At 33.6% G+C, this 25,037-nt stretch overlaps 3 protein-coding genes and 1 long non-coding RNA gene across 4 annotated transcripts; all 4 read left to right on the forward strand.

Annotated features, from left to right (window-relative positions):
* Positions 1–419: 419 nt before the first annotated feature.
* Positions 420–5,527, forward strand: LOC133689488 (protein CYSTEINE-RICH TRANSMEMBRANE MODULE 10-like). Its single transcript, XM_062109344.1, has 5 exons — positions 420–441; positions 945–1,095; positions 1,225–1,244; positions 5,115–5,265; positions 5,482–5,527. The coding sequence occupies exons 1-5, from the start codon at positions 420–422 to the stop codon at positions 5,525–5,527; spliced, it is 390 nt and encodes a 129-aa protein (XP_061965328.1).
* A 1,175-nt stretch (positions 5,528–6,702) lies between these two features.
* Positions 6,703–7,387, forward strand: LOC133689980 (large ribosomal subunit protein eL27). Its single transcript, XM_062110105.1, has one exon. It carries the CDS (start codon positions 6,800–6,802, stop codon positions 7,205–7,207), a length of 408 nt encoding a protein of 135 aa, XP_061966089.1. The 5' UTR covers positions 6,703–6,799; the 3' UTR covers positions 7,208–7,387.
* A 3,926-nt stretch (positions 7,388–11,313) lies between these two features.
* Positions 11,314–17,853, forward strand: LOC133689981 (uncharacterized). The gene is made up of 3 exons (XR_009841368.1): positions 11,314–11,473; positions 11,963–12,080; positions 17,653–17,853. It is a non-coding gene; the product is annotated as an uncharacterized LOC133689981 (long non-coding RNA).
* Positions 17,854–23,302: 5,449 nt separating this feature from the next.
* Positions 23,303–25,037, forward strand: LOC133688992 (scarecrow-like protein 23). The gene has a single exon (XM_062108684.1). The coding sequence runs from the start codon at positions 23,490–23,492 to the stop codon at positions 24,822–24,824; it is 1,335 nt and encodes a 444-aa protein (XP_061964668.1). The 5' UTR covers positions 23,303–23,489; the 3' UTR covers positions 24,825–25,037.

Raw genomic sequence — 25,037 nt, forward strand, 5'->3', positions numbered from 1 at the left:
ACCTTTTTAAAATTTATTTTTTAAAATTATAATTATAAAATTACATAAAAAACAAACACAAACACACTTGCCTTTCATGAACTGAGATTGGTCCTCATTTTTAAAGTGGAGTCCACGTTAAAAAAAATAGTTTGTATATTAATCAAACACTTTAAAACAATTTTTAATGCTAACCACACAGCCGCAGCAGTAGAACCAAACACCCGCTCATCGCTTCCTAACGCGTTTGCGACCGCCCTCGCTTGTCACCCCTGGCAAGCAAACGCCTCCATCCATCTCTATATAAAGATAGCGATAATTTATTTTAGCATAGCATCTTCTCCGCCTTCATCAACTACCACAACCGAACTTCTCTCGTCCTTATCTCTGTTCTTCCATAGCTCTCATTTGTTTTTGCTTCTCAACTCGCTTCTTCAACCATGAGTCAGAATCAAGCTACAGGTAATCCCAGATCTTTTTCCTGGTGTGATTGGTTAAGGTATTTTGGACATGAACTGTTTGATCTTGAAACACTTTGTTATATTGTTGAGATGGGATTAGTTGCTGAGTTTAGTGTCCAAAGAATTAAGTGCTAGGTGCAAAGTTCCATCTTTTTTGTTTCCCTTTTCAAAAATCAAAAGCTCTGCACATATTCCTAATCTATTCAAATCTTTTTTTTTTCCTTTGGTTTTTTCATAAAACAGTCAAGATCAACAACTAATTGCTTTAAGTAGTGGCTTCACTGAAAAATTAACCCTTGTTCTTTGAGTCAAGAGTTAACATCATGGAAGCTTGGTAATTGAGTAATTAATCACAAATTTGGTACCTGTTAACTCTCCCCTTGTCATAATTTGTAGTGATCAACAAGATTGTTTGTAGAGTTAAAGAGCTTTACGTAATTTATTTATTTATTTTCTCTATTGGAATCTGCGTATGCTAATTTAGGTGGCTTTGAAATCTTGCAGTTGCATATCCTCCCCCACCAACATCAACTTATCCTAGTGCATATTCAGGCCCACCACCAGCTGGCTATCCAACCATGGATGGTCAATCCGACCAGCAAAATCCTATTCCTGTGAAGACTAAATCCAGGGGTGATGGCTTCTGGAAGGGATGGTTAGCCCCCTTGTCTTGATCTATCTCTAGTTTTTTAAAATGTATTTTTTTAAATCATAACCGCAAAAACTAGAGACAAACACACATTCTGTTTTGAATGTTCTAATTCTTGGCTCTTTCATCTTGCAGTTGTGCTGCCTTGTGTTGCTGTTGTGTCTTAGACGCTTGCTTTTGAAGAACGATGCTTTATTTGTGCTTTTTTCCCTTCCTTAGATGTGCTTTTCTGGATTTTTACGTTGTAATAGAATGTGGACCTTATTGTAGATTGATTCTATTAGCCACTTTGATGCAATAAATTATTTATATACATAGTGATTTGATTTGTTGTCTGCCTTCCATTCACTTCGCTTGTTGGTAGCAAAATAGGCAAGTCCGCAGCATCTGATAGTTCAGCTGTGGATATGTAGATCATGTAAAATTCTCAATATATTTGTTTGTGGATAAGTGACAAATAGTTGGTTGTGGATTTTTCGTAAGTGAAATATGCAGAATGCCCAGCATATTTGTTCATGGATAAATAAGATAAATTTAAGTTCAAAACTATATTCAAAGAATTATGTTAAATGAGGTTTTCATGATTTGATTTATATTATTATTTAATACTGAACTTAATATTTCCACAAGTACACATTATCTTGTATTGTTAATTAATTTTAACTATAATAGAAAATAATAGTAGTGAGATTCAAACTTGTAACTGTTTAATCAGCAAAGATACAAACTATTAAATTAGGCTTTAAAGGTGTGTTTTAACCAATTTTGTTATTTTTTTTAGATTTTTAGCTTAATTTTAGATTTTATATTGTCTTTTTTCTTTTACTTCTGATTATAATTTCCCTTGTTAAGATTGGTTTTTGGTCTATTTAAAAAATTATATATAAATCTTTTAAAGATAGTACTGTTAAAACAATTCAATTAACACAAAACAAATACGAACACGAAAGAGATGGAGGCTATAATTCTTCTTGTTGATTTGTGAAAAGTACATTAATTAACCTAAATATAAAGAGCTTATATATAAGTTAAGATAAAAATATTATTCTACCATGAATAAATAAAAAAATAAATGTATTATTTAAGGGTTGGTGATAGGGGGGTGATTGCCATATGATCTTTGGCTATAAAAGTGAGCCTCTTTCTCCTGTGGGTAAAGACCACGAAGGATCAGAGAAGGAGATTTCAGTTAGAGGAATGCCTTCGCGAGTTATAGTAGCGTAAAGAGGAGGAATGAGGAGGATGGATCCTTTCCGGGCGATACATCTTCTCTTAAATTCACGATGTGGTAGCTACAGGCAATGAGAGTTTGCCAACTAGAAAACAAAAATGAGAAATGAAATGCAACTTGGTAAAGAAATCTGCAATCTGCAAGAAAAAAGAAACAAAAGATAAAGTAATGGTGTCATGCTTGAGATGATGACGAGTAAAATGACAATCAATCTCAATGTGCTTAATTCGTTCATGAAAAACCAAGTGATGAGCAATCTGAATAAAACTTTGATTGTCACAATACATAGGAGTAGGATGAGAGAGTGAAACTCTCATATCCGCAAGTAACCAACGTAACCAAATAATCTCTTTAGTAGTAGATGTCATAACACGATATTCTGTTTTGGTTGATGATTGAGAAACAGTAGATTGTTTCTTGCTTTTCCAAGAAATAAGAGAATCATCTAAAAAGATACAAAAACCAGTACCTGATTTGTGATATGTGAGATCACTACCATAATCAGCATCAAAGTATGCACTTAGCTCCAAGAAAAAGGTGGGTGAAAGTAAAAGACTCTGAAAGACTGTACTCCGAAGACATCGCAAAATACAAAGAACAATTGCTTAGTGAACAGTAGTAAGAAGAGCAACAAACTGATTAACAATATGAACAACATATGTAATATCTAGACGAGTAATGATGAGGTGTACCAAGCTCCCAATAATAGTACGATATAAAGTAGAATCTGTCAAAGGTAAACCATTAGAAGAAGAATACATTGTGTTAGCTTCAATGAGAGTGTTTATAATCTTATTATCAGTAAGTCTAACCTGCTCAAGAATATCTGCAACATATTTTGACTGAAAAAAAAGGTAAATTTTAGGTGAGTAAGTTACCTTAATACCAGAAAATATCGAAGAGAACTCAAATTTTTCATTTCAAATTGTCTAACCAGTTCTGTCTTCAAAACTGAAATATCATCAATGTCATTACCAGTAATAATTATGTCATTAACATATAAGGACAAAATGATAAATAAGATGTAAAGAAAGCCCTTGATCAATAATTTTAAATGTTGTTAACTTTAGAGGTAAAATAATATTTTTACTGTTTTTAAAAAATAAAAAATATATATATACCCCCAAACAATCTTTTAATAACCAATGAACCAATAAAAAAAAAACTCAACCTCAAGGCCTAATTCCCCCAACTCAATGGTAATTAAGTAATTATACTTTAGCAATTTATAGAAAATTATTGTATTGCTACAATAAAAATACCACACATGTTTTAGAGTATGTATTAATATCACAAGATAAATGGGTGTAAAGACACGTAGTTAAATTGACCCATGACTTATATAGCTTGTATGTTCCATCAAAAGTAATATAAACCTAGACATGTTCGCATTGAATTCAAAATAAAGGAAAAAAAAACTACTAAGCCTTTGCTTTGAAAACATTAATCATGGTTATTAAACTTGGTATGATTCAATGTTTTAACCTAGTGGCCAGTTGATTTAACCCATAATTTAAGCTGGATTTGAAAAATATTAATTCGGAATAAATATGATTTGACCCAATCAATTTATAATATGATTCATTTGATTTACAATTAGATATAATTTTTTTAAATAAAATAATATTATTTTTAATTAATTCGGGGTACTCAAACCAATTTAGAACTTGAATTGGGATTAATATATCAAAGGCCTCATCACTATATTAAAAAAAATTGTTGTTTTTATTTTCCTAATCATTTAATCAATAACATGGACCTGCTTTATCTAATATTAACAAATGGATTTCCGCCACCTGTCCCAATTAATCCCATTCGTAGAAGAATCCCGAATCTTACAGAATCTTCCAAGAAGCAACATGACATTCAAAATCTTTAATTAATTTACTGATATTTCTTAACATTTTAACACTAGACTGGACTGGACGAGCTCTTATTGGCCAAGTGAAGGTAGGAAGAATCAAAGTCAAAACGCAAAGAAAAAGCATAGAAAAAAATAACATCAATCAAAGACCTGCCTTCGAAGGGGATCTATTCCTACAGCCCAAGTCGAGTAATAAATTCATCGCTTCCTTACGCGTTTGCGATCGCCGTCGCTTGTCTCCCCTGGCAAGCAAACGCCTCCATCCATCTCTATATAAAGATAGCGATAATTTATTTTAGCGTAGCATCTTCTCCGCCTTCATCAACTACCACTACCGAACTTCTCTCTTCCTTATCTCCATTCTTCCATAGCTCTCATTTGTTCGTGCTTCTCAACTCGCTTCTTCAACCATGAGTCAGAATCAAGCTACAGGTAATCCTTCATCTTTTTCCTGGTGTGATTAATGGTTAAGGTCTTTTGGACTGTTTGATCTTGAAACACTTTGTTATATTGTTGAGATGGGATTAGTTGCTGAGGTTAGTGTCCAAAGAATTAAGTGCTGGGTGCAAAAGTTCCTTCTTTTTTGTTTCCCTTTTCAAAAATCAGAAGCTCTGCGCGTATTCCTAATCTATTCAAATCTGTTTTTTTCTTTGGTTTTTTCATAAAACAACTAGGATCAACATCTAATTGCTTTAATCAGTGGCTTCACTAAGAAATTAACCCTTGTTCTTTGAGTCGGAATTAACATCATGCAAGCTTGGTAATTGAGTAATTAATCACAAATTTGGTACCTGTTAACTCTCCCCTTGTCATAATTTGTAGGGATCAACAAGATTGTCTGTAGAGTTAAAGAGCTTTACGTAATTTATTTATTTATTTTCTCTATTGGAGTCTGCGTATGCTAATTCAGGTGGCTTTGAAATCTTGCAGTGGCATATCCTCCCCCACCAACATCAACTTATCCTAGTGCATATTCAGGCCCACCACCAGCTGGCTATCCAACCATGGATGGTCAATCCGACCAGCAAAATCCTATTCCTGTGAAGACTAAATCCAGGGGTGATGGCTTCTGGAAGGGATGGTAAGCCCGCTTGTCTTGATCTTTCTCTAGTATATTCATTTCTTGAATTACATTAATCATGCTAAAAACTCTCGATTTAAAAAACTTTGATTATAAAAAAATTATAATTTATAGTTTTTTAAAATATATTTTTTCAAATCATAACCGCAAAAACTAGCTATCTAAAACACACATTCTGTTTTGAATGTTCTAATTCTTGGCTCTTTCATCTTGCAGTTGTGCTGCCTTGTGTTGCTGTTGTCTCTGCGACGCTTGCTTTTGAGGAACGATGCTTTATTTGTGCTTTGTCCCTTCCTTAGATGTGCTTTTCTGGATTTTTACGTTGTAATAGAATGTGGACCTTATTGTAGATTGATTCTATTAGCCACTTTGATGCAATAAATTATTTATAGACATAGTGATTTGATTTGTTGCCTGCCTTTCATTTCACTTTCGCTTGTTGGTAGCAACAGATAGTTTACCTGCGGCTATGTAGATCATGTAAAATGCTCAATATATTTGTTCATGGATAAGTGACTATATATATAGTTAGCTGTGGATTTTTCATAAGTGAGATGAAGTTAACACAAAATCATTTTCATCTAAAAATTTAAGTGAAATTTTACAATTTAATTTGTATTATTTTTTTATATCATCTCGAGTAAAAACTTTTTGAACTTAAAAGATATTAAGTTAAAAAACTATTTCAATTTAAAAACTTAAATTGTTAGGTGAGATTTTAAAATTTAGTTTATATTAAACTCTAACAACACAAACAATTTAACAAGAAAAGGCTCATAAATTTTGATATAATCGTTGAATCAAACTCAAATTTTACTATATGATTTTATAAATTCAAATAACCAATTAAGTAATGAAAGACTTTAAATTAGACTTTAAAAGTGTTCTTTGAACCAACTTTGTTATTTCTTTTATATTTTTAGCTTAATTTTAGATTTTATAATTTTTTTGTTTTATTTAGAATTATAATTTCTCTTATTAAGATTGATTTTTGACCTATTTAAAAAATAATAAATCCTTTAAAGAGACGAACTACATTACAAAAAAAATAAATCAAATTCAATCAATTCTATTCATTTTTTAATTGATATTTTTCTTATGTTGTTCATGTCTACATTAAAATCCTAATTAGATATAATTCAAGAGTGGAAAGCACTTGTTACCTATGCAATACTTCTTTTAACATTTATTTAATCAACCTAACATTGTTTGAGAGGTTTTTGAAAAAAAATAAATATATTATTGAATAAAAAAAATATATAATTGATTTAAAATAAAACCACGCACATACCAGATTTCTAGTTGACTTATGACGGGTAATAAATTTGCCCACCAATATACACTTACACTGTGAACAACTAAACGAAGCCCGGCCCAGTTTATTATTAAAAAATACAGCCCACACGCAGATGTAGCAAAAGCTAGGGTTTCCATTTCCCTATAAACACACACACCGCCCCCTCTCCATCTCTAGGGTTTAGAACAGCCACGGATAGTAAAGAGAGGGGAGGAGAAACCCTAAGCCGCAGCGACAATGGTGAAGTTTCTCAAACCCAACAAGGCCGTCATAGTCCTCCAAGGCCGATATGCTGGTCGCAAGGCAGTGATCGTCAAGCACTTTGATGATGGAACCAGAGACCGCCCCTATGGTCATTGCTTGGTCGCAGGGATCAAGAAGTACCCAAGCAAGGTTATAAAGAAAGACTCGGCCAAGAAAACAGCAAAGAAATCGAGGGTCAGGTGTTTCGTTAAGGTTGTTAACTATCAGCACCTGATGCCTACTAGGTATACTTTGGATGTGGATTTGAAGGACCTTGTTACTCCTGATTGCTTGGCAACTAAGGATAAGAAAGTCGTGGCTTGTAAGGAAACAAAGACAAGGTTCGAGGAGAGGTTCAAGACTGGGAAGAACCGTTGGTTTTTCACCAAGCTGAGGTTTTGAAGGAAGGAAAATGGTGCCGGCTCTAAGGTTTTGTTTGGGTTTAATGTGTTATTTTTAGACATTTTTTATGGAGCATTGCTAAGGTTTTGTAGTTTTTTTTATGGTGCTAGTTTGAATCTGCTTGGATTTAGTTCTTTTTGGAATTATTAATATAAATTGCACTCTTAATGTCTGGTGTTTGATTGTTTGTTCATGTGATGATTTTTTTATGTTAGCTTTACGGGCTTTATTTGATTTGGTGGCATGATGTTTTTGGTTTCGGTTTATTGCAAATCTACCTGGGAATGTGTTAGCGTGTTCTTCCCTTGATCGAATTTAGAAGGGGTTCTGATTTATGGAGAGTCTGCGTGCTTGCTTCGTCTCTGATAAGATTGAAATGTGGTGCCTTTAGTCTTAAAGGATTGCTTGCAGGGTTGATTAGGTTTTGGATTTATGATTTGTTAATGAAATTGGATGTCTTGAGCTATTGTTTATGGCCTTATATTGATTAAATTGAAATGTGGTGCCTTTTGTTTAATGATTTATGATTTGTTAATGTCTAAAAGACTGCCTGTTTGAGAGTTGATATCTGCTATCGTTGGGTTGTGTTGGGAAGTTTTAAGCTGGTGCCTCGTCTTCTACACTCTTTGAATGAAATGGAAGAGTTTGGAGATCGATCTTGCTCGACTTTACTCGTACTTTTTACATATTTTAATTTCAGATAGGCTGCCATGCTACTTGGCGATATGCTTATTCCTAAATTTATGTATTTTCCAGTAAAAACTTACTTTGAAAAGCATCAATTCTAAACAAATGCAAGGTTAAGACAGAATGGAGAAGAAGAGAGAATAGCATGTAGTCTGCAAATTTTGTCAATCCTCTTGCTACCTTCAAAGTCTCTTACAATTCTCTTTCTCTATGTTCTCAGTGGGTGTTTGATATTACGAGGATAATATTTTTTATCTTATAAAATTTATTTATAATATCTTCATGTGATCCACATTCTTCGTGATTCCATTAATGTACCTCCTCTGCTGTTGCTGCTTTTTGTTGCCCTCTTTACAGCTTTCATCATGCCCCTCTGGATCTTAATACTCAAACAAGCTCTTCCAACAATCTTGTACAGTTGAAGTGTGCTTCTCTCCCCCTTCCATGGTTGATTCGGGCGTAATTTTTTTATATTTAAAAGGATGTATTTTATTTTTTGAAAATTAGTGCATCAAAACAATTTAAAATATAAAAAAGTAAGTTTTACCAAAAAAAATAAATGTTTTAAAAACATTGGTTTGCTTGCGTTTCTGCACCTAGACAGGTCTTCCAGCATGCAACTTTTACGCCGATAAGATTAATTGATATTTTGATTTGCCGTATGAAATGTTTGCTGATTAGGAACATGAAAAAACAAGGGTCTTGCAGTAATGTCAACTTTAGAGTTGGATTTGCACCCAAAAAAAAACCTTAAAGAGTTATACTAGATTGGTAACCCTGCCACGTTATGGGCTAAATCTTTTTTTATTCAATGTAAAAAAAAGCTAAACTGAATTCTTTTTTCAATGAGAAAAAAAAAGCTTTGGTGATTGCGATGTTTTTTTGAAAAAACAAAAGATATTTAAGAGTCGGGTTATTTATTTTATTGGATTCAGTAATCTAGATAAATTAAAAAAACATAGCTCAATTTAAAATATAAAACTCATGATATTTTTATATGACATTGAGATAATCTTGTAAAAAGATAAATTGTTAAAAAATATCTAAACTAACTTGAGTGAATTTTTCAATCTCATTACCAAGATTTTCAGACTGAAATTACCTCTAAAAATCAAATTCAAAAACATTATAAAATCAAAATCTTAAATAATTAAATTGAAAAGGGAAGTTCCAATAAAAAATGATAGAAAAAATAAAAAAAAGAGAGTAAAGCTAACATAAAAATAAAATAAAATAAAACATTGAGGAATGCAATTGAAAAATAATCCAATTAAGAGAATCATTAAAAAATAAAAAAATTATAGTTAAAAGAATAAGATTAAATCTTACAAGTAAAAAATAAAATATAATGAATTTGAAAGAAAATTTAAATTCTATGAATTATTTAAAATAAAAATAAAAGGAACATATACCAAATATTTTAAAAAAATCAAATATTTGGGGGCTAGCAGGTGGATCGAGGAGGAAAAAAAAAATGATGACACAAAACATGAGATTTGTTGATCACATACAACACAACACTCAGGGATGGATAATAAACAATATGTTTATATAGGCTAAAATATTATATTGCCTCTAATCAAACTAGATAATAATAAAAAAAATCATAAGAAAAGGATAAAAAAAACCTAAATCCTAGTAAAAAATAATTTGAATTCAAGTGCAATCTAGTTGTTTTATTGTACTTTTAAAATAAAAAAATTAAAAAAACCCACCAGACATTTTATTACGTTTTGCTTTAAATGGTATGTTAGTTATTATCATGTAAAAATCAAAAGACTGCCACGAGCTTTTTATATATATATATATAATTATAATTTTATTATTTCAATTAACAATGTATATCAGTCTAGAGTTTTTTTTTTAAAAAAAAACTAGTAAAATAACTACCCTTTAGTTTCTTTTAATAATTAAAGTGAACTTGACATGATCGGAGCATTTATGTTAATAAAAAAAATAAAAAACATGGACAGGTTTTAGGATAAAATTGTTTAATTTTAGTTCTTACTTATGTTGGGAGCCTTTTTCTTTGAAAATAGGATAGGTTCGTGGTTGTGTCTGATTATTGCCTGCGGACAAAACAACAAAGACAGCACAGAAAAAGAGAACTTGTTTTTGAATATGTTTATATCTTTACTGTTTTTATTTTTTTATCCTTAAATATTATTTTAAATTCTATTTTGCTTATGTAAATATTACACAACAAACAGAGGGAAGTAGGAGCATGCAGGCATCCCATAGGGTTTCTTTCATTAATTTGTGTAGCTTTTTATTGTTGGAAATATTTTACTTGCAGAAGTGCCCCTATGTGTGTGTGTTTCTTACCTGCAAATAAAAATTCATAGATTGTGAGGACTTTCATAACCTCAAAACTAATTCCTAAAACAGTAATAATTTTCTTAAACCACAGTTGTCTGAACCGTCCAAAGCAGGCATGTTGGGTTATTCTATACATCAGCAGGCTAACTTATATCTATTCTAAAATGATATTAATTAATTTCATTTAAAAAATAATATTATTTTAAACAAATTAAAAAATTATTAGATTAACCTAACCGAATTTCACTTAAATGCATACGGATCAACCAGAACACGGGGTTAATCAACCAAATTTCTCTAATTTTGACCAGTTAATTAAAACTTAATCTGAATTAAGCTATGGTGAATGGTCATAGTTAGCAAGATGGTGGGGAAATGTAAATTTAATAACCATGCTTTAGCTAAATAATATCCCAGCGTCCCAAATTCATATATCTAAATCCCAAGATAATTTGATTTCAATGGTCCCTTTCTCTAATGAATAACAAGAGACTCTAACAATTGAGAATAATAAATATTGGGTTTATGTAGCACTGTCTTGAGAATCAACATTCATCTGATATTCTGTTTCATGGGCCTGGTGAAACTCAAGTAGGGCTTGTACTTTCCTTCACATATGCTTTCATTTTTAATATGACAAAATACAACTTGATAGTTGAGAATATGTGTAGTAATGTAATAGTTATTATGGTTGTGATTTGAAAAAAATTATTTTATAAAAATTATTTTTGATCGAAGGTTAATTTAATATATATATATATTTGATTAAAATTATGGTTGAAATTAAAATTGAATAAAAAATAGTTTAGTGTATTTGATTAAGTACATGTTTTTAAAATTGAGGTTATAAAATAATTTTAAAAAATATATATTAATATTAATAATTTTTAATTTAAAATATATATAATTACATCATATATAAAATATATCCAACAGAAAATACAATTTTTTTTGTTTATATATATATATATATATATATATATATATATATATGTGTGTGTGTGTGTACACACACGTGGACTAGTCTCCATGGTTCAACTAAAGTTAAATTTTAACAAAAAATAATAATAATAATAATAATAAATAATTTTTTTTGGAAACGCGTGAAACCGCATTCCCAAATTCCCAAACGTTTTTGTCCACCAACCCATCTAATATTCTATAATATCTTGACTTGTCTCTCTTCTCTTCATTATCTGCTCTCATTTCTTCGTGCTTCTCAACTCGCTTATTCCACGATGTGTCAGAATGAAGCTACAGGTAATCCTTGATCCTTTTCCTGGTGTGATTGGTTAAGGTCTTTGATTTGGACATGAACTGTTTGATCTTGAAACACTTTGTTATATTGTTGAGATGGGATTGGTTGCTGAGGTTAGTGTCCAAAGAATTAAGTGCTAGGCGCAAAGTTCCATCTTTTTTGTTTCCCTTTCCAAAAATCAAAAGCCCTGCACATATTCAACCTTTTTTTTCTTTGGTTTTTTCATAAACAGTCAAGATCAACAACTAATTGCTTTAATTAGTGGCTTCACTAAGAAATTAACCCTTGTTCTTTGAGTCAAGAGTTAACACCATGCAAGCTTGGTAATTGAGTAATTAATCACAAATTTGGTACCTGTTAATTCTCCCCTCGTCATAATTTGTAGTGATCGACAAGATTGTTTGTAGAGTTAAAGACCTTAAGTAATTTATTTTATTTTTTCTCTATTGGAATATGCGTATGCTAATTTCGGTGGCTTTGAAATCTCGCAGCGGAATATCCTTATCCCAGTGAATGGAACCCCCAACCAGCTGGCTGTATTCAATCCATGGATGATCATCAATCCACCCAGCAAAATCCTATTCCTGTGAAGACTAAATCCACGGGATGGTAAGCCCACTTGTCTTGATCTATCTCTAGAGGGATTAGTCAACATAATTAGTATTTACATTTGAGTGTAAAATGAATTATATATTGTCAGGAAATGCAGCCAAATAAATATTTAGTGTTGATTTTTATTGTGTATTAAATTATTATTTTTTTTCTGGTGAAGATAACGTGTAATGGTTTGTCTAGTAGCGTGGATGCGATTAAAACCGTGTTACACCGGAGTTATAGTTTTTTAAAATATTTGTTGAGATCATCAAAATCATGGCGGTCCTTGACCCAACGGGAGATTGGATGGGACGAGATACACTATAGTTTTATATGATTCTACTAATTATGAAAAATTTATAATTTTTATTTTTTAAAATCAAAATCGAAAAAACTACTGCAATGTCATCCTGTTTTGAAGTAATTGTCTGTATCAAAAAACAATTCTTCTTTGTTCTTATTGCATAGAAGGTTTATATATACATGTATTGGAATCCATTTACGAATGAAAAACTAAGAATAGGAATATACATAACTGACAAAATTAGCTTTCTTCATTGTATTATTTCATTAAACTGAGTACAAGATATAGAGATACAAGGGACTATTTTAGGAAGCTAAGTAATGCCTATACAATATCTTCGGCTACAATCATGTTGTCCCTTAATGGAAGGGATTCCTAAGTCTATGCTGGCTAATTGCGTAACTCACGTCAACACTCCCCTTCAAGTTGGTAAGTAGATGTCCCTAACACCTAACTTGTTGAGTGAGTTGTAAAAGTCTCTACTGGAAACTGCTTTGGTAAGAATGTCAGCCAGCTGATCTTCAGACTTGAAAAAAGGGAACTGAATAATCCTTTCTTTCAAGTTATGCTTGATGAAATGTCGGTCTACCTCCACATGTTTGGTGCGATCATGTTGAATTGGGTTGTGAGATATGTCGATGGCAGCTTTGTTATCACAGAATAAATTCATTGCAGAGTCAGGAGGGAAACCGATCTCTGTTAGCAAACTTCTAAGCCAAATAAGCTCATATAATCCTTTCGTCATGCCTTGGAATTCAGCTTCAGCGCTAGACCGTGCCACTACCTTCTGCTTTTTGCTCCTCCATGTAACTAAGTTTCCTCCCATGAATGTAAAGTAGCCTGAGGTAGATTTTCTATCCAGGATATTCCCTGCCCAGTCCGCGTCCGTGTACCCCTCAATTTTTAGATGGGCGTTCTTAGAGAACATTAGTCCTTTTCCTGGTGATGACTTCAGATAGTGAAGGATTCGAATTACAGCAATCGTGTGGTCTTCACTCGGATTATGCATAAACTGGCTTACAACACTAACTGCGTAGGCAATGTCTGGACGAGTGTGAGATAAGTAAATGAGTTTCCCCACTAGTCTTTGATATCTCACCTTATTTGCTGGCACTTAGTCCAAATATTCTCCAAGTCCATGGTTCTGCACAATCGGTGTATCCACAAGTTTACACTCGAGTAATCCTGCTTCTGTCAATAAGTCTAGTACATACTTTCGTTGAGAGAGAAATATGCCCTCTTTTGACCTTGCCACCTCTATTCTTAAAAAATACTTAAGTCCTTCTAAGTTCTTCATTTCAAATTCAGTAGACAATTGCTCTTGTAGCCTTGAGATTTCCTCGGTGTCATCTCCTGTAATTATCATATCATCCACAGACTATTAATGTTGTCACCTTACTTTGTCGATGCTTCAAGAAGAGATTATGGTCTGAGTTGCTTTGATGATAACAATACTTCCTCATAGCTGAACTAAACCGGCCAAACCATGCTCGCGGTGACTATTTTAGTCCATACAATGCCCTTTCCAGTTTACAAACAATTTTGGTCTCAGCAGATCCTGTACATCCTGGCGGAATATCCATGTATACCTCCTCGTCAAGGTCACCATGAAGGAAATCATTTTTTACGTCTAGTTGATGTAGTGGTCAATCCAAATTTGCTGTAAGAGACAGTAATACTCTAACGGTATTCAGTTTAGCTATTGGTGAGAAGGTTTATATGTAGTATATGCCATACATCTGAGTAAAACCTTTTGCCACCAGTCTCGCCTTGTATCGGTCAATTGATCCATCTGCTTTGTATTTTATAGAGAAAACCCACTTGCATCCCACTAATTTTTTTCCTTCCGATAATGGAACCAACTTTCAGGTATTATTTTTCTTCAAGGCTTCTAGCTCTTCTTTTATTGCTTTTGCCCGCTTTGGATCAGATAACGCCTCCTCAACACTGCTGGGAATATGGCAAGAGGATAGTGTTTGAGTAAAGGTCTTGAGCAGCTGGGAGAGACCTTGAGCGGATACATAGTTTGCAATTGGATATTTGGACTTTATTTCTTCTTCCTTTGGGGAGTATCTATTCGGTGGTTTCCCACGATTGTGTCTAAAAGGCAACACATAACTAGTAGAAGAGTTCAGAATATTAGCATGTAAAGTTGCAGTAGGGGTACTCACCTCAATGACATTCTCAGTAGGAGGGTCTTTGAGTACTGAGGAGTGAGGGGACTGCAAGTCATTTCCAGGTTCTTCATTTCTCAATTCGACATGCTCAATTTCCAGTTGCAGTTCATCCTCTCTGTTTTCAGTCCCATGCTCAGTATTGCGGCCCGTTGGTTGTTCATCCTCTCTGTTTCCAGTTCCATGTTCAGTGCTGTTATTCACAGTTCTATGCTCGATGTCATGTTCTGGTTGTACCTCGTGCAGTTCATCCTCTCTATTTCCAGTTTCATGTTCAGTGCTGCTATTTTTAGTTCTATGCTCAGTGTCCTGCTCACACCTATGTTCACCCATAGGGGTCATCAACCAATTCGACTCTTCTACTTGAGTAATCTCCCCTTGAAGTGAAGAATTGGGTACAGGTGAAGGGAAAAAAATTTCGGACTCGAGGAACGTAACATCCATGGTGGTATAGGTTCGGTTTGTTTTGGGGTCATGACACCGGAAGCCTTTTTTATGCAAACCATACCCCAAAAACAAGCACCTAACGACACATGGTTCCAGTTTTGTACGTTGGTTCTTGTGGAGGTGGACAAAAACAACACACCAGAAGATTTTAAGAGGAAGCATCAATATTGAAGGAAGGGATATATGAGTAGATAGGGTTTGTAAGGGGGTTTTAAAGTTTAAGATTTTAGATGGCATATGGTTGATTAAGTATACGGCAGTAGCCACAACATCCCCCCAATAGCAACTTGGCACCATTGCTCTAATGAGTAGAGCACAGGCTGTTTCGAGTATATGCCGATTTTTCCTTTCGGCGATACCGTTTTGTTGTGGTGTTTGGGAGCATGAGGTCTCATGCAGGAGGCCATGTTGCTGGAAATAGGCCTGAAATCTTTGGTTGATGAATTCACCACCATTGTCGGAACGAAGAATTTTTATCTTGGAAGAGAATTGAGTTTGAACCATGGCATGAAATGCTTGAAAAACAGCAAAAACTTCATCTTTGGTTTTAAGTTGATAGAGCCACGTCATTCGAGTGCAGTCATCGACAAAAATTACAAACTAGCGGTGACCAGAGGAAGTAGTTATCGGGGATGGTCCCCACACATCTGAGTGTATCAACACAAATGGAGTATTAGTTTTATTCAAGCGAACTGGATAAGAAACTCAGTGGCTTTTAGCCTTGATACATGTATCACATGTGAGGTTGGCATGCTGCAACCATGAAAACAAAGATGGAAGTAGATGCTAGAGATAGCCAAAGGATGGGTGCCCCAAACGCCTATGCCAGAGCCAAATATGTCGTTCATGACTACTGGTTTGATGGTGTATGTGATTTGCTTTGCCTAGGCTGAAGTCATCCAGGTAATACAGTCCCCTCCTTTTAGTACCACGCCCAATAATCTCCTTGCTGAGAACATCCTGGAGGAGGCAAAAGGTAGAGTATATCAGTACAACACAATTAAGTTCTTCAGTAACTTGACTCACAGACATCAACTTATTGGAGAGTAAGGGAACAAGAAGTGTGCGAGACAAGGAGAGGGAGGGAGACAAGGTCACGGTTCTTGCCCCTGTGACTGGGTATGTTGCCCCATTGGCATTGGCAATGCAAGTCCTTGGCTGAGTTATGTTGGAGAAGTCATGTGGATCATATGTCATATGATCCGTTGCTCCGGAGTCAATAATCTAAGCATCATCATGTTGAGTACTGGAGCTGGAAAAAACATAACCACAATTACCTTAATCTGGGATTGAGGTAGAAGATTTAGCCAATGGAATAAGGGATATGTGAGAGTCAGTTGTGGCTATTGCTGCTCTACCAGGAACGCCTGCAGATGCAGAAGCATTTTGTTTCTTTCGAACCTGTAATTCATGCCACCAGTTTGGATAGCCATGCAATTTGAAACAAGTGTCCTGGATATGTTTTGTACTCCCACAATGAATGCATTTGTTCCCATCAGAATGGCCTTTGAACCGTGAGGATGATCTAGGTTTCAGCGAGATTAGTGGCTGACTAGATCTCATGCCTTTGATGGCCATAACAGCCCCACTAGTCACTGCTTCTGCTCCCGACACCATCACAGATTGTCTAAGATCTTCCCTTCGAATGTGAGCATATGCATGCTCAATTGAAGGGAAGGGTTTCGTGCGAAGAACATCACTTCGAACATGATCCAGTCGATCATCTAATCCGTCGAGAAACATGTACACTCGCTCCTCCTGCATGATCAAGTTATATCTTTGTATGTTAGTGGTGTATTCCATTGGATTTGGTCGACGAAAGTCAATCTCTCGCCACAAACCCTGTAGGTTGTTATAGTATTTCTCTATCTGCCTGTTTGTTTCAATCGAGATACATGGTGTCTGAGTTCGTATACTTGCGAGGTGTTCGTTCCATCAAAGTATGTTGTGGCAGTAGAGTCTCATACCTGCTTCGCTGGTGGATAGCGAATAAAGTTCACAACCAAGGACTGGTCCATGGAGTTGATCAACCAACCTTTCACCATGGCATTCTCAGTGCGCCACTTACGAAAAAAGGGGTCTGTTTCTGGTGGTTGGGGGTAGTCTCCATTGATGTATCCAAGTTTGTCTTTTCCAGAGATGAACATCTCGACAACCTGGGACCATAACCCATAGTTTGATCCATCCAACCTGATGTTGCTTGGAACCATCGGGGAATCATTGGGAGAGGTTTGGACCCTTGTCAAGACCTCTGTCATTTTTTATGTTAGATTACCAAGGATAGTTTCAGTGGAGTCAGCCATGGAGGCCAAGAAAAAAGAAAAAGAAAAAAAAAACTTGACCCCTGCCTGATCAAAAAATAGGAAACCCAAGATTCAGCTCTGATACCATGACAAAATTAGCTTTCTTCGTTGTATTATTTCATTAAACTGAGCACAAGATATATAGATACAAAGGACTATTTTAGAAAGCTAAGTAATGCCTATACAATATCTTCGGCTACAATCATGTTGTCCTTTAATGGAAGGGATTCCTAAGTCTAAGCTGGCTAATTGCGTAACTCACGCCAACAATAACATCTTTCCTAAACTTATTCCTTGTTTCTAGTTTTTTAATTTTTAACATTGCTAAATTAATTCTTGTCGACACTTTCATCTTGCAGGGGTGGCTGTTTGGGTGCTTGCTTTTGAGGAACGATGCTTTATTTGTGCTATGTGCTTTTCTGAATTTTTATATGGTAATGGAATGGGATCGTGTAGTTTGATTTTATTATCCATTTTGGCTCAATAAATTGTTTGTTTACACAATGATTCACTTCGCTTGTTGGTAGCAATAATGCTGAATATAATTTATTTGTGGATTAGTGACAATATATAGTTATTTGTGGATTTTTCATAAGTGAACCATGCAGAATGCCCAGCGTATTTGTTCATGGATAAATGAGATAAAGTTGAGTTCAAAAAAATATTCAAAGAATCATTTTTAAGTAAATACCCTCTAGACTTCAAACTTTCATAAACACATTATTTTATGCTATTAATTAATTTTAACTAAAAAAAAATAAAAATGGTAAAATTTAAACTTGTAATCGTTTAATCAACAAAGATATTATATTAAAGAACCATTTCAGCTCATAAACTTATGCTATTAGTTGAGATTTCTAGTATCTATTTTATATTAACCTCGAACAACTTGGATAACGTAACAATAAAAAATCAAATTTTAATTTTACAACATAATTTTATAAGTTCAATTCTATAGAAGATGAGTTCGTTATAACCAGTCAAGTCCCGAAAAACATTAAGTTAGACTTTAAAGGTGTTCCTGAAAGATTTTAAGTTAGACTTTAAAGGTGTTGTATGAACCAATTTCATTGTTTTTGTTTTTGGGCTTAATTTTAGATTTTATATTGTCTTTTTTTGTTATACTTGTTAAGATTGGTTTTTGATAATTTTAAGAAATTATAAATCTCTTTTTAAAGAGAAGAACTACGTTAGAAAAAAAAAAAATTCAAATTCAATCAATTCTATCCATTTTTCAATTGATATTTTTCTTATGTTGTTCATGTCTACATTAAAATCCTAATTAGACATCTTTCAAGAGTGTAAAGCACGTTACCTATAAACTATTTCATTTTAATATTCATTCTAATCTACCTAAAATTGTTTGAGAGGTTTTTAAATTAAAAAAAATAATATTATTTTAGTAAAAAAATAATTAATTTAAAGTAAAACCTGGCCCATACCAGATTTCTAGTCGACCCGAGTCGGGTAATAAATTTGCCCATCAATATACACTTACACAGTGAACAACTAAATGAAGCTCGACCCAATTTATTATTAAAAAATACAACCCACATGCAGATGTAGCTAAAGCTAGGGTTTTTATTTCCTTGTATACATGCACAACGCCCCATCTCCATTTATGGGGTTTAGAACAACCACTAAGAGAAAAGAGAGAAGGAGAAACCCTAAGCCGCAACCAGGGTTTTCAATAACCTTGTTTAATTATAATAAAGCAACAATACTAGATAAATTAAAAAAAAATTGCTTGAGTTAAACTGTAAATTTCTTGACTTATGATATTAGACCAGGATAATCTTATAAAATAATGAAATTAAAAAAGATCAATTGTAAAAAAAAACCTAAAATCTTGAAAATGAAATTATTTCATAGAAAACAAATCTAAAAAAATCATGAGATCAAAATCCCAAATAATAAAATCTTAAAGGATTAAATTGTAAAGAAAAGTTTCAATAAAAAAGGATAAAAAATCAAATAAAAATTAAACCTAACATGAAAATAAAATAAAATAAAACAAAACATTGAAATACTTAATTGAAAAGTAATTCAATAAAGAAAATGATTAAAAAAAATCATAATCAAAAGAGTATGACCAAATCTTGCAAGTAAGAAAAAATGAAAATGATGAATTTGAAAGAAAATTCAAATTTTATGAATTATTCAAATAGCTACTTTAAATATATTTAGGGTCAAGCGTATGCATCAACTAGAGAAAAGAGAATGATGCACACCCACATGCTTCCCCATGACTCATTTTAAAATGAAAACAAAAAAAAACCCTACCTGACAGTTTATTATTTTTCATCTTAAACTATATGTTTATTATTTTATTGTGAGAAAAAGAAGAAGAAGAAGAAGAAGAAGAAGAAGAAGAAAACCGTTATACCCCTACTTACAAAGGGTTATATATATATATATATATATATATATAAATTTAAAATTATAATTCTATTATTTCAAAATACACAATGTAAATCAGACTAGAGCTAAAAAAAAAGAAAGAAAGAAAGAAAAGAAAAAACTATAGTAAAATAACTACCTTTTAGTTTCTTTTAATAATTAACATGAACTTGACATGATTTCAAAATACACAATGGATCGATCTCCCCCTTCGACTCGGATCATGGACTTTATTGTGTTTAATAACTTTTTTATAAATTTATTTTTTTATTTATATAATAAAATAGATACTCACAAAATCAAGTATCAACTTAAAAATAGACATTGAGTCTGATATAGCTGTTTGACCTAAGAGCCTTGGGTTTGACATAGCTGCCAAACTCATTCCATGTCCTTGGGTCTATCATGGCTACCACACCCCGATCCATGCTCTTGGATGAGGTAGTCAGACGCGATCCAAAGTGCTTGGGTCAGGCAATCATGCTAGACCCAAGAGCATGACTGCCAAACTCAATTCAAGCCAGACTCAAGATGTTTGAGTTTGGTAGTCATGGTTGCCTGTTTTGCCTAGATTTTGACCACTATGGTGACCGAAAATTAAGGCTTATACTCTTTTAACCCAAAAACTTGTTTCGTAACCCCTTTATGACACAAACCACTTGTAAAACACTCTAGAAACCATGACAAACTCATTATTGACCTAAAAAATCAAGAAAACTACCCCAAAAGTTGAACTCAACCCAAAACCATAAATCAACTCAAGTTCGGATCTGTTTTTTCATGAACTTTTAAGGTATAAAAACACCTACAATGAACTCCTCGTATCAAATAAAACAATTTGAACCAAAAATCTTTTATTTTTATGGCTTAAATTGGTATCAACAACAAGTTTTTCTCTTGATTGCCAAAACCTGGCAACCCCCCCTCTTTCCTTTCTCAATTAGAAACAAAAAAATAATAAAAATAAATCTTTGTACCAAAATGAAATCGGAGCAATTTCAAAGAACCACAATTATATAATTTACATAATTATTTAAGTTGAAAGATCAAAATAAAAAAAAATATGCAATGACAAATATACAATGAAAATCCTAGTCTTCTATTGTATAAGTAATACAATTGTATAATTTAGTTTTATATAGGTTCCCGTGTTTGATCATTGCCCGTGGACAAAACAAAAAGGCAGTACAGAAAAAGAGAATTTGTTTTTGAATACTTATTGTTTTAAACAGAAATCTTTTCTACAACTATAAGAGAGATTAATTTTATATATTTGTATATCTTTCCAGTTGAATGTATTTATGTCTCTATTTTTTTTTATTCTGAAATAGTAATTAAATACTATTTTATATTTTAAATTATATTTTGCTTTAGCTAAATAATATCCCAATGTCCCAAATTCATATATCTAAATCCCAAGAGAATTGATTTCAATGGTCCCTTTCTCTGATGAATAAAAACAGAAACTCAATAATTCAGAATAATAAATATGGGGTTTCTGCAGCACTGTAAATTTTCCTGTCTTGAGAATCAACATTCATCAGATATTTCTATTTCATGGGCCTGGTGAAACTCAAGTAGGGCTTGTACTTTCCCTGACATATGCTTTCATTCTGATCAGGACAGAACACAACTCGATGGTCTGGGAGCCACTTTGCCATGGCCCGTTCTTGTTTTTCTTCTCTGCAATTTTTTTCCAATGTTAAAACTTTCAGCTTTATTATTATGATGACAACATTAAAAAAATTAGGGATTTTTAAATGTATACATGGAATTGGATGATGGACCAACCCTTGAGCTGGGGACAACAAACAAACTGGACCTTGTCCTACCTATCATGGAACCGAATCTAATCCTGTATAGATTCTCAGAAAGCCTAGCGATTGTCACACACACACCAGAAAGCAAGGCTACTATCTCTAAGAAAGTCAGCATAATACCGCACTCTGCTGTGATTATGAATGAATTGTTAGTGTTACTTTTTTTTCTTTTCAATGGTAATCTCTCTCAACCTGTATGTTATAGGGTTTTTTTTTTTATTATTATTGTTAATGGCTATCATCGGCAAACATGTCTTCTCAAAAAAAAAATACATTAATCATTCTTGTGCATCAAGTTTTTTATGCGAAGAAAAACAATTATTTTTCATTATTATTTCACTTTTTATAAGGTGAATTCTTGAGTTATCAAGTATATATGTTTATTTAAAACATCACACGAAGTATAAATTTATTTAAAAAGGAACAATTACAAGATCACAAACAATTACGATATACATTTCCTTGCACTCTTTTTTCTCCTTCTTGCATATTATTTTCCTTCTATAATGTATTAATTTAAGTATTAAAGAATATGTTATTTTAATAAGAGATTTGTTTTGCATGGAATATCAAATCCAAGAATAAAGTCCAGATTTAAGCATAGATACTTCGAGCCCAAGATGTACCTATGAAAACACTGTCACTTCCTGCTATATTACTTTATGTTCTAAGAAATATTATAAATACTATGTCTGAATAAAAATAAAGGAAATCTCTAATTTCAAATAAGTTGTTTATAGCCTGGTTTTTTCATGCAATTCCCACTGTCATAAATCATATTGCTTACCTAAATTTAATAGAAAAAAATTCTTTTTTATTTTTATTTTTATTCATGAAAGGTAGTCTGCTATTATTTAATTATATATTGTAGTTTTCACGAATGATAATGAAAGTCTATCAAGACAATGATGCACTTTTCAACTTTGTTTCCATAAAGATCTCTTGATTTTCATACATGTTGATATTTATATGGTAGGTAGTTTTTAGATCATAAAAATAAAATATTTAACTTTTATTAAAGAAAGTTAATTCATATAGAGTTTTAAAAAAAGTCAACTTTCTAATTATATTAGACATGTATTGAAAAAATCATAAATAAATTATTCATAAATATAATAAATTATTCATGTACATCTAAATAAATCGAATATTTTTATGTATCTCCACCTAAAAAAAAATCTATATATCCACCTCTATTCCGATAAATAGAGGTTAAAATGGGTATAATTTTTATCCCAGTAATTACTATAATTACTAGAACTCAAATTTTATTTTATTAAAAAGATTGTTAAATACATAACTGCTCAATTATTCAAAACTTAAAAAAAATACAGAACAACGATATAATTATCAGCTTCTATTATGATAAACAAAATAATATAAGACAAATTATAGTTTTAGAATTCGGATGAATTACATATTTCAATCAAAAACCCAGTTAACTCAAGATTTAAATTGGTTTGAGTTAAAAAAAAATAGTTAATTTAATAAAAAGAACCTAGATTAACTTATATTTTTTGAAAAAAGAGTTTTTTTTTTTAAAAAAACTTTATTTCAATGTTTTTTTAAAATATTAACTCTTGCTTCGTATCAAATTTTATAACTATAGAATGAATGTTTGTCTTTTTAACATAAAGACAAACTTTGACCATAATATTACCCAAAACATCATCCCAAGAATCCAATGACCTAATAATCAACAGTTGATTATTCCCTTAATCCCATTTTAATTACAACCCTTCATCATTAAACTAATCCCTTCCGGTCAAAACCAAGTCCACCTAACGATAATATCAAAACAAAAATTTCCCTTTCTAATTTTCCCTCATTTTCTCTCTTCCAAACACCCCGCCTTCTTCTTTTCTCTGACACATCTCTGCTAAGATTTGTCTCTTTTTACTTAAAAGCTGTTCGCCTTTAAGAATCTTTCTCTCTCTAAGATACCCACCAAAGATCTTTCTTTTTTCACTGTGATCATGCTTCAAAGCTTAATTCCTCAATCCCCTATCAATTCCACAAACCCCAACAATTCTTCTTCCTCCCCCATGAAATCCAAGCGTGCCGCCGCAGACCTCACTGTCGGCGAGTCCTCCGGTGATGACCCTTCATCCAAACGGGTCAGTTATGAAAATCCCACCACGGAAATCGTCTCCTCAACCAATTTAGTCGAAGGCGGAGGAGGAGACGACGGGGGTGAGTCTAGTGGGCTCAGGTTGCTTGGGCTCTTGCTGCAATGTGCGGAGTGTGTTGCGATGGATAATCTAAATGGCGCGACGGACTTGTTGCCTGAGATTGCGGAGCTGTCGACGCCGTTTGGATCTTCGCCGGAGAGAGTGGGAGCGTACTTTGCACATGCTTTGCAGGTGCGGGTGGTTAGTTCTATCCTCGGTACTTACTCACCACTCGTGTCAAAATCAGTAACGCGAACTCAGTCACAGAAATTATTCAATGCTTTGCAGTCATATAATTCAATCAGTCCTCTGGTCAAATTCTCTCATTTCACAGCTAATCAAGCGATTTTCCAAGCATTGGACGGCGAAGATCGTGTCCACGTCATCGATTTGGATATAATGCAAGGACTTCAATGGCCAGGGTTGTTTCATATCTTAGCTTCCAGGCCTAGAAAGATCCGGTCCATGAGAATTACCGGGTTTGGATCCTCATACGAATTGCTCGAGTCAACCGGGAGGCGACTTGCAGATTTTGCCAGTTCACTCGGGCTCCCGTTTGAGTTTCACCCCTTGGAGGGTAAAATTGGGAATGTGACGGGTTTGAGTCAACTCGGGGTGAGGCCGAGAGAGGCTATTGTAGTGCATTGGATGCATCATTGTTTGTATGATGTAACTGGGAGTGATCTAGGGACGTTGAAATTGTTGGCTTTGTTAAGGCCGAAATTGATCACGACCGTTGAACAAGATTTAAGTCATGGGGGGGGTTTTTTAGGGAGGTTTGTTGAGGCATTGCATTATTATAGTGCCTTGTTTGATGCTCTTGGGGACGGATTGGGTGTGGATAGTGTAGAGAGGCATATGGTGGAGCAGCAACTGTTTGGGTGTGAGATAAGGAATATTGTTGCTGTCGGCGGTCCTAAGAGGACCGGTGAGGTTAAGGTTGAGAGATGGGGTGACGAGCTGAGACGGTCTGGGTTTCGACCCGTTTCGCTCCAGGGTAACCCGGCCGCTCAAGCTGGTTTGTTGCTCGGGATGTTTCCATGGAAAGGGTATACTTTGGTTGAAGAAAATGGGTGCTTGAAATTGGGGTGGAAGGATTTGTCCTTGTTGACCGCCTCTGCATGGCAACCGTCAGATTGAATTACTTTGTTGTAGTCAATGAGACCGGATCATCCTATTTAATTGGAGTCAAATGCCACAAACGTGAAGAATTTGTGGTGAGAGAGACTATAGAATGATGACGATGGCATTGGATCAACGGTAACGGGGGATCTTCTCTTATTGTAATAATGGACAAGAAGTGTTTTGCTTCCTTCTGAGACTACCTTAATTTAGGAAGGTTTTTATTTGAAA

The sequence above is a fragment of the Populus nigra genome, chromosome 3 (genome assembly GCF_951802175.1).
Source record: "Populus nigra chromosome 3, ddPopNigr1.1, whole genome shotgun sequence".
NCBI classification, from domain to species: Eukaryota; Viridiplantae; Streptophyta; class Magnoliopsida; order Malpighiales; family Salicaceae; genus Populus; species Populus nigra.

Excerpts from the sequence above, each read along its gene's own strand:
- LOC133689488 (XM_062109344.1), top strand. The coding sequence starts at position 420 with ATGAGTCAGAATCAAGCTACAG. Across the intron at positions 442-944 it reads GAGTCAGAATCAAGCTACAG|TTGCATATCCTCCCCCACCA; the intron begins GTAATCCCAGAT and ends GAAATCTTGCAG. Across the intron at positions 1,096-1,224 it reads GATGGCTTCTGGAAGGGATG|TTGTGCTGCCTTGTGTTGCT; the intron begins GTTAGCCCCCTT and ends TTCATCTTGCAG.
- LOC133689980 (XM_062110105.1), top strand. The coding sequence starts at position 6,800 with ATGGTGAAGTTTCTCAAACCCAACAAGGCCGTCATAGTCCTCCAAGGC.
- LOC133688992 (XM_062108684.1), top strand. The coding sequence starts at position 23,490 with ATGCTTCAAAGCTTAATTCCTCAATCCCCTATCAATTCCACAAACCCC.